Below are 10,438 nucleotides of genomic sequence, written 5' to 3'. Positions count from 1 at the left end.
CAAAACAGGGACCCCATAAGAAACTGGTTTCTTGATTTGAATGGTTAATGTGTCCAAATATCATATTTTAATTTTGTGACTCTATTGTTTCTCTGTTAAATATTTGGTGGCCTAATTTACAAGCACTATGGAGGGAGTTTTATATATAGATACTGCTTTCACCAAGTACTGTGTTTATATGTCTTGCAAAGCTTTTAAATTGTCCCATTTTGTTTATGAAGGAAGATACTAATGGAGTAGTTAATGTACTCAGGGATTTCTTCTAAGCATACTTCATAGAAGATTCTTTACAAACTGAAGATAATTTAATAGCCATTTTAAGGTCTTTAAATATCATTCTTTGTATCCTAAATCTGTGAAAATAGAACAATTTGGTCTTAGCTTTATATTTTTAGTACCAAAGAAGCACCACTTAATCTTCTGTCTTGAATGATTTTTAAAGTTTAAATACCAGTACTGAGGGACCAATATTACCATCTTAATCTTTATTTTATTATTCAGAATTACACAGATCTAACATCATTGTATTCACATATGTTTTACTCTTTTAAATCCTATCAAAGTAACCTGGGGTTAAATTTTACTCAAGGATTGCGTGAATTAACCAAAGAAATACCTGACTCTTACCTTTGTTATAAAATCAACAAAAGAATTTTCCTCTCCTTTTTAAAATAAATCTGAATGATTACCTTGAAAAAATGCATTGTTTTCCAGTGTTCCTTTACTCTTGAATAATGACTGTAGCACTCCCCAAATACTTTCAGTTCAGTTCTGTCGCTCAGTCGTGTCCGGCTCTTTGCAACCTCATGAATCTCAGCATGTCAAATACTTTAGCAGGAGGCAATAAGATTCAAGAACCAAGTCTTTTTCATGCTTAGTTTTTTGTCATCCTGCTCCATTCCCTACAAAGTTCCTTCAAATAAGCTATGAAATTAAGGGGAAGATACTGCTTAAATCCTACATGGATTTTAGAGGAAAAGGGCTAAATAATTGGAAACTTATTAGGAAACAGAGAAGGGTGATCATTCCATAAAACTAAATGGAATTAGAACTTAGCTTTGATCTTACCTAGCAATCCTTAAGTGTGAATATAAGGAAACCCATGGATGTTTCCAACATGACTCTGCATATCTGAGGATATATCTTCTTAGATATAACTTTAATGTGTAAACCCTTATATCCTAATCCATACAGAATCAGTTCAGTTCACTTCAGTCGCTCAGTCGTGTCCGACTCTTTGCGACCCCATGGACAGGAACACTCCAGGCCTCCTTGTCCATCACCAATTCATACAGAATCAGATCAGATCAGATTAGATCAGTCGCTCAGTCGTGTCTGACTCTGTGAGCCCATGAATCACAGCACGCCAGGCCTTCCTGTCCATCACCAACTCCCGGAGTTCACTCAGACCCACGTCCATCAAGTCAGTGATGCCATCCAGCCATCTCATCCTCTGTTGTCCCCTTCTCCTCTTGCCCCCAGTCCCTCCCAGCATCAGAGTCTTTTCCAATGAGTCAACTCTTCGCATGAGGTGGCCAAAGTACTGGAGTTTCAGCTTTAGCATCATTCCTTCCAAAGAAATCCTAGGGCTGATCTCCGTCAGAATGGACTGGTTGGATCTCCTTGCAGTCCAAGGGACTCTCAAGAGTCTTCTCCAACACCACAGTTCAAAAGCATCAATTCTTTGGCGCTCAGCCTTCTTCACAGTCCAACTCTCACATGACCACAGGAAAAACCATAGCCTTGACTAGACGAACCTTTGTTGGCAAAGTAATGTCTCTGCTTTTGAATATGCTATCTAGGTTGGTCATAACTTTCCTTCCAAGGAGTAAGCGTCTTTTAATTTCATGGCTGCAGTCACCATCTGCAGTGATTTTGGAGCCCAGAAAAATAAAGTCTGACACTGTTTCCACTGTTTCCCCATGTATTTCCCATGAAATGGTGGGGCCGGATGCCATGATCTTCGTTTTCTGAATGTTGAGCATACAGAATAGCACTGATCAAATTTATATTCGTGATTTGACTAAAGACATCAATTTTGTAGGAGCTGGTGGCAAGAACATGTTTAACATGGCACTTGATGCCTAGTAGATCCACAACACAAGTCCAATAGACAGAAAAGGTAGTAAATTAGTATGTTCCAATCTGCTATATCTAGAAAATCTAAATTTATTTGGAACCTTCAGAAGTATAATTTAAGATTGGTTTGATGATAATTGAAACATATGGAAACAATCAAAACCCTAGCTTTGACTTTACATAAAAAATATTCCCTAATCAAGGACTCTCAAACTTTGTAAACTTTCCTATTGCTGTCTCTTAATTTTTACTTCTCAATCCACATAGCTAAACTGTCAAAGTCAAATGTAGACTGGGGGGAGGAGGGGGAAGACAAAAAAACACGATATTTTCAGGCTAAAACTTTTAAATTATTGTTTTAAATTACTTCAGAAGAAAACCACATTAACATCATAAATCATCAGGAACAACAACAACAAAAAAATCCCACTACCCTCATGGGGATTAACACCCTAACTTCAAATTGACCACAATCAAAACCAGCACTTGAAGTCTATGTATTGTTCCAAGTGGATAAATAAGGAAGTGGGATGTTTTATCCTTCTGCTTTATGCAATAAATTCTTTAAAAAATTTGAAGGAGATGGTACATGAAACAGATTCCCAACTTGCCTATAAGTCATTCTGCCTCATTCCACTCTAAGCATTAAAACTGAGAATGAATTGTTTAGTTCTATTTACCCCATATGAAAAAGAACTGTGCACACTTCGTTATAACTCCAGTAGCCAATCAGGCCCTTCACAAACAATGTCTGGTTTTTAAAGGCTGATAACCAATAGATAGATCTATGCCAAGAAGAGTTTGCTACTGTGCTTTTTTGATTTTGTCATGATTTTTACAGGGAAAAATTTTAGTATGTTGTATCCAAAATTAAACCACAATAAACCATCAACTTTAAAGAATTAACAGGAAGAAATGATCAGCAAAGTCATGTAGCAAGAAGCAGGGCCAGTAATAATTATTGCCTCCTTCTAGGCAGTTTATTCCTATATTGCAGATCACTGCTGTGCACCCACACAAGTGTAAACTAGGAGCTTATATAATAAACTAGGACATATAAGTAGCAAGCAGGGAAGTTCTGGGGAGCAGAGATACACAGCTAGGTTGAAGGCAATGTTACTCCTACAGTTTACCCTTCATGTAGATAAAGTGTTATTCCAAAAATAGATAAATACAAGGTGGGAAGAGAAATCTCAAATGGTAATTCTCAAAGGGAGAATAAGCAGGGAACAGAGGAAGAAGAGTAGAATAACCAATGAAACTTCCAAAACTGCTAAATAATAGTGACAGTAACAATAATAACAAGTTCCTTTCCAATACCAAGCCCTATTCTAAACACAAGTACTCCACATACATCAATTTCTATATTTGAACTTTACAAAAACCCATGAGGTCGGTACTGTTAATATCCCCATTTTACAGATGGAGAAACAGACAGAGAAGTCACACAACTTGCCCAAGGCCAAAAAGTTAGTGTCTGGCATGAGCCATGACTTGAACCTAGTTTATCACCAGAATCAACATACATACCCACATATTAAAGTAGAAATCCCTGAAGAGATTCCATTATCTTACCCCATTGTGAGATAGTTCAGCATAGGTATGTGACTTACTTTGGCTGGTCAAATATTGATGAAATTGATGTGTGTCAATCTCAGGCTGAAATGTGCAGAGTCAGCACATGGTTTGCCACATTCTCCATTTTTCTTCTGCCACTAGATCCAGCAATGTTCCAGATAGAGGCTGTTCTGTTTGCCTGAATTCCAGGAGGAAAACAATAAAACCAAAAATCAGTTCTTTGAAAAGAACAAAAAAAACCCAGACAAACCTTTAGCTAGTATAATCAAGAACAAAGTGAGAAAACTTAAATTACTGAAATTAGGAATGAAAGAGGAGGCATCACTATCAAATTTACAGAGATAAGAAGAATTAAAGAGAACTCTATGCATAGCCATACACCAACAAATCAGATAACTTAGATTAAATGAACAAATTCCTAGAAAAACACAAACTATCAAACTGACTCAAGAAGAAACAGACAATCTTAAAAACAAAAACTTGCCACAAAGAAAAGCCCAGGACCAGATGGCTTCCTTCATGAATTTTACCAAATATTTAAAGAAAAATTAGCACCAATCCTTCACAAACTTGCAAAAAATAGACAAGGAGGGAACACTTCTCAATTCTACGAGGTCATTAACACAATGATACCAAAACCAGGCAAAGACATCACAAGAAAAAAATCCCCCAAACTACAGATCAATATCCTTTTTTAATATATGCACAAAGACTCTCAACAAAATACTTTTACTAACAAACCAAATCTGGCAACAAAGAAAAACGATTAAAGACCATGGACAAGTGCCAAGTGGAATTTATCCAAGAATGTAAGATTGTTTTGACATACGAAAATCAATCAATGTGATGTACTATATTGATGGAATAAGGACAAAACCCACATGATCAATCCCATGGTGCAGAAGAAACATTTGAAAAAATCCAGAACCCTTTCATGATAAAACCTTCACCAAGCTAGGAATAGAAGGGAACTTCTTCAACCTGAAAACAGCATCTATGAAACACCAACAGCTAACATCACACATACAGGTGAAAGACTGAATGCTTTGCCCTTAGATCAGTAACAAGACAAGGATGTGCTTGCTTGCAACTTAACACTGGAGTGGAACTCTTGCAAAGGAAATTAGGAAAGGAAAGGAAATAAAAGACATCCAGGGCTTCCCTGGTAGCTCACTGCAGGAATCACGAGTTCCCTCCCTGATTCAGGAAGATCTCACATGCCATGGAGCAACGAAGCCAGAAGGCCACAACTACTGAGCCTGTGCTCTAGAACTTGGCAGCTACAACTACTGAAGCCCGTGAACACTAGAGCCCATGCTCCTCACCAAGAGAAGCCACGGCAATGAGAAGCCTGCTCGCCACAACTAGAGAGTAGCCCCTGCTCACTGCAACTAAAGAAAAGTCCACGCAGCAATGAAGACCCAGCACAGCCAAAAATAAATAAAATTTTAAAATTATTTTTTAAAAGATATCCAAATTAGAAAAAAGAAAATGATCTTTATTATCAGAGGACATGATCTTGCACATAGAATATCCTAAAGAATATATGCACACACACATAGACGATTACCTAAATGAATTCAGCAAAGTTGCAGGACACAAATTAATTGCATTTCAATACACTAGCAATGAAAAATAAGAAAATAAAATTAGTTACATTCCAAGACCATCTAAAAGGATAAAATACTAAGCAACAAATTTAACAAAAGAATTCCAAGACTTGTAGACTTAAAACTAGGAAATATTGTTTAAAAAAATTAAAGATCTAAATACATGGAAGGACATCTCAGGTTCATAGATTGGAAGACATAATATTGTGAAAATGGCAATACTCCCCAAATCTACAGATTCAACATAATCCCTAAAAATGTCACCTTGCTTTTTTGCAGAAACTGAAAACCTGATCATAAAATTCATATTGAAATGAACACAGAATAAACAGAAGAATCTTCAAAGTAAGAACAGGTTGTAGAACTCACATATCTCAAATTTAAAACTTACTACTCAACTACAATAATCAGTAGAATATGATACTGCCATAAGGAGAGACATATAGGTCAATGGAATAGAATTGAGAGTCCAGAAATAAATACTTACATATATGGTCACTTGATTCTTCACAAGACAATAATAATGTATAAAGACTCTTTTCAATAAATGGTGCTAGGATAACTGGATATCCACACGCAAATAAAATGAAGTTGGAACACTTTCTTACATCAAACACAAAAATTAACTCAAAATACATCATAAACCTAAAAGCTAAAACTACAAAAGAACAAAACAAAACAAAAAACATGCAAGTAAATCTTTGTGATCTTGGATTAGGCAATGATTTCTTAGTCATGATACCAAAAGCATAAACAACAAAAGAAAACAATAGATAAATTAGTCTATATCAAAATCAAAAACTTTATTGCTGCAAATGATACAGTCAAGAGAGTTATAAGACAAACCACAGTACCAAAGAAAATATTTGTAAATCAAAAATCCTAATTAGGGACTGGTATGAAAAACAATACTGCATAAGAACCTGGAATGTTAGGTCCTGGAATCAAAGTAAATTGGACATGGTCAAGCAGATGGCAAGAGTGAACATCAACATTTTAGGAATCAGTGAATTAAAATGAATGCGAATGGGTGAATTTAATTCAGAAGACCATTACATCTACTACCGTGGGTGAGAATCACTTAGAAGAAACAGAGCAGCCCTCATAATCAACAAAAGAGTCTGAAATGCAGTACTTAGGTTCAATCTCACAAATGACAGAATGATCTCAGTTAATTTCCAAGGGAAGTCACAGTAACCTAAGTCTATGTCCCAACCACTAACGCCAAAGAAGCTGAAATTGAACAGTTCTATGAAAATCTACAACACATTCTAGAACTAACACCAAAAAATGATGTCCTTTTCATCATAGGGGATTGGAATGCAAAAGTAGGAAGACAAGAGATACCTGGAGTAAAAGGCAAGTTTGGCCTTGGAGTACAAAATGGAAAAGGGCAAAGGCTAACAAGTTTTGCCAAGAGAACATACTGGTCACAGCAAAGTCCCTCTTATAACAACACAAGAAATAACTCTACACATGGACATCACCAGGTGGTTTATACTGAAGTTAGATTGATTATATTCTTTGCAGCTGAAAATAGAGAACCTCTATACAGTCAGCAAAAACAAGACCAGGAGCTGACTGTGGCTCAGACCATCAGCTCCTTATTGCAAAATTCAGGTTTAAATTGAAGAAATTAGGGAAAACCACTAGACCATTCAGGTATGACCTAAATCAAATCCATTATGATTATACAGTGGAGATGATTAGATTTAAGGGATTAGAGCTGGTAGGCAGACTGCCTGAAGAATTATGGACAGAGGTTTGTAAATTATATAGGAGGTGGTGACCAAAACCATCCCCAAGAAAAAGAAATGCAAGAAGACAAAGTGGTTATCTGAGGAAGCCTTACAAACAGCTGAGAAAAGAGAAGCAGAAGGCAAAGGAGTAAGGGAAAGATATCCAACTGAATGCAGAGTTCCAGAGAACAGCAAGGAGAGATAAGAAAGCCTTCTTAAGTGAACAATGCAAAGAAATAGAGGGATACAATAGAATGGGAAAAACTAGAGATCTCTTCGGAGAAGGCAATGGCACCCCACTCCAGTACTCTTGCCTGGAAAATCCCATGGACGGAGGAGCCTGGTGGGCTACAGTCCATGGGGTCGCGAAGAGTCGGACACGACTGAGCGACTTCACTTTCACTTTTCACTTTCATGCATTGGAGAAGGAAATGGCAACCCACTCCGTGTTCTTGCCTGGAGAATCCCAGGGATGGGGGAGCCTGGTGGGCTGCCGTCTATGGGGTCGCACAGAGTTGGACACGACGGAAGCGACTGAGCAGCAGCAGCAGAGATCTCTTCATGAAAACTGGAGATACCAAGGGAACATTTCATGCAAAGATGGGCACAATAAAGGACAAAACAGCAAGGACCTAACACAAGCAGAAGAGGTTAAGACGTGGCGAGAATGCACAAAAGAATTACACATAAAAGGTCTTAATGATCTGGATAACCATGATGGTGTGGTCACTGACTTAGAGCCAAACATCCTGGAGTGTGAAGTCAAGCAGGCCTTAGGAAGCGTTACTATGAGTGGAGGTGGTGGAATTCCAGCCTAGCTATTTCAAATCTTAAAAGATGATGCTGTATAATAGGCTTCAGTTTCATCCACCTCATTAGAACTGCATGTTGATGTATGGCAAAACCAATACAATATTGTAAAGTAATTAGTCTCCAATTGAAATAAATGAATTTAAATTTTTAAAAAAAGATGATGCTTTAAAGGGTTGCACTCAATATACCAACAAATTTGGAAAACTGAGCAGTGGCCACAGGACTGGAAAAGGTCAGTTTTCATTCCAATCCCAAAGAAAGGCAACACCAAAGAATGTTCAAAATACTGTACAATTGCACTCATTTCACATGCTAGCAAGATTATGCTCAAATCTTTCAAGCTAGGCTGCAGCATCAACTGAGAACTTCCAGATGTTCAAGCTGAATTTAGAAAAGGCAGAGGAACCAGAGATCAAATTGCCAATATCTGCTGGATCACAGAAAAAACAAGGGAATAAAAAAAAAAAAAACACTACTATTTTATTGACTACACTAAAGCCTTTGACTGTGTAGATCACAACAAACTCTGGAAAATTTTTAGAGATGGGAATTTCAGATCCACTTACCTGTCCCCAGAAATCCATATGCAGGTCAAGAAGCAACAGTGACAACCAGACATAGAACAATGGGTTGGTTCAAAATTGGGAAAGGCGTACACCAAAGCTGTATATTGTCACATTGCTTATTCTACTTCCATGTAGAGTACATAATGAGAAATGCCAGGCTGGATGGCTCATAAGCTGGAATCAAAATTGCCAGGAGAAATATCAATGACCTCAGATATGCAGATGACACTACCCTAATGGCACAGAGTAGCTAAACAGCCTCATGATGGTGAAAGAGGAGAGTAAAAAAGCTGGTTTAAAACTCAACATTCAAAAAACTAAGATCATGGCATCCAGTCCCATCACTGGATGGGGCAAATAGATGGGGAAACAATGGAAACAGTGACAGATTTTATTTTCTTGGTCTCCAAAATCACTGTGCACTGGTGATTGCAGCAATGAAACTAAAAGACACTTGCTCCTTTGACAAACCTAAACAACATACTAAAAAGCAGAGGCATCACTTTGCCAACAAAGGTCCATATACTCAAAGCTATGGTTTTTCCAGTAGTCATGTACGGATATGAGAGTTGGACCATAAAAAAGGCTGAGCACCAAAGAATTGATGCTTTTGCATCGTGGTGCTGGAGAAGACTTGCTGTCCCTCAGACAGCAAGGAGCTCAAACCAGTCAATCCTAAAGGAAATCACCCTGAATATTCACTGGAATGACTGATGCTGATACTGATGCTCCAATAATTTGGCCACCTGATGCAAAGAGCTGACTCTTTGGAAAAGACCCTGATGCTGAGAAAGATTGAGGGCAGGAGAGGAAGCGGGCAACAGAGGATAAGATGGTTGATGGCCTCACCAACTCAACGGACATGAGTTTGAGCAAACTCTGGGAGATAGTGAAGGACAGGGAAGCCTGGCATGCTGCAGTTCATGGGGCCTCAAACAGGCAAACACAATTTAATGAATGAATAAACCAAAAATGCAGAATATATAAAGAACTCTTACAACTCCACAATAAAAAGATTACCCAATTAAAAATGGGCAAAAGATTTGCATAACTACTTCTCTAAAGATAGACATATATCCAATAAGTACATGAAAACATGCTCAACATTATAAACCACTAGTGAAATGCACATTAAAACCACAGTGAGATACCACCTCACACCCACTAGGATGGCAATAATAAAAAAGATAGACAATAACAACTGTTGACAAGGATATGAAGAAATTGGAACCTTCATACATTGCTAGTAGGAATTTAAAATGCTGCAGCTGCTTTGGAAAACAGTTTGGTAGTTCTTCAAAATATTAGAGTTACTATAAACCCAGCAATTTTACTTCAAGATATATACCCAAGAAAAATGAAAACAAATATCCACACAAAAAGCTGTATGCAAATGTTTATAGTAACATTATTCATAATAATCAAATGAAACAAATCAAATTATGAATGAATTTTTAAAAGATGGTATATACCTGTAAGGGAATATTACAGAAGAGGAATGCTTCTAATACATAACACATATGAACCTTGAAAATCATAACTGTACACTTTAAATGGGTGAATTTAATGGTATGTGTATGTTTCAATAAGATGTTTTTAAAAGTCACCCAGAAATTGAAAAAAAGAGAAGGAATATCTCCAAATATACAAAATCAAAACTTTTTTTTTTTGCCTACCAGATCAACCAAAACTAAAGAGACTGAAAATTCACTGTTGATGAGGGGATGGTTCGGAAATAGACCTCTCACCAATGGTGGTAGCAGTGTGGATTGGAACAGTGTTTTAAATGGGAATTTGGTAACATATTTTATAATTTTAAATATGCTTTTCCTTTGAGCCAGCAATACAATTTCTAGAGGTTTATCCTTTAGACGCTGTATAAAAATACTTGCATGAAAAAAAAAGTTTTTTGGGGGAAGGCGCCAAGATGGCGGAGGAGTAGGACGGGGAAAACACTTTCTCCCCCACAAATTCATCAAAAGAGCATTTAAACGTCGAGTAAATTCCACAAAACAACTTCTGAATGCCGGCAGAGGACATCAGGCACCCAGAA

General features: G+C 37.3%; 1 protein-coding gene across 1 annotated transcript in view; it reads left to right on the top strand.

Moving 5' to 3' along the window:
• The window catches only part of ENPEP (glutamyl aminopeptidase (aminopeptidase A)), a 79,639-nt gene extending 78,940 nt beyond the window's left edge, over positions 1-699 (top strand). Inside the window, exon 21 of the mRNA XM_010858532.1 lies at positions 1-699. Coding sequence (XP_010856834.1) covers positions 1-48 — 48 coding nt within the window. The 3' untranslated portion in view covers positions 49-699.
• The last annotated feature ends 9,739 nt before the right edge of the window (positions 700-10,438 follow it).

This window comes from Bison bison, unplaced genomic scaffold (genome assembly GCF_000754665.1).
Source record: "Bison bison bison isolate TAMUID 2011002044 unplaced genomic scaffold, Bison_UMD1.0 scf7180017864389, whole genome shotgun sequence".
Lineage (NCBI taxonomy): Eukaryota > Metazoa > Chordata > Mammalia > Artiodactyla > Bovidae > Bison > Bison bison.
The sequence above is the reverse complement of the archived record's forward strand: the minus strand, read 5'-3'. Positions and strand labels throughout refer to the sequence as shown.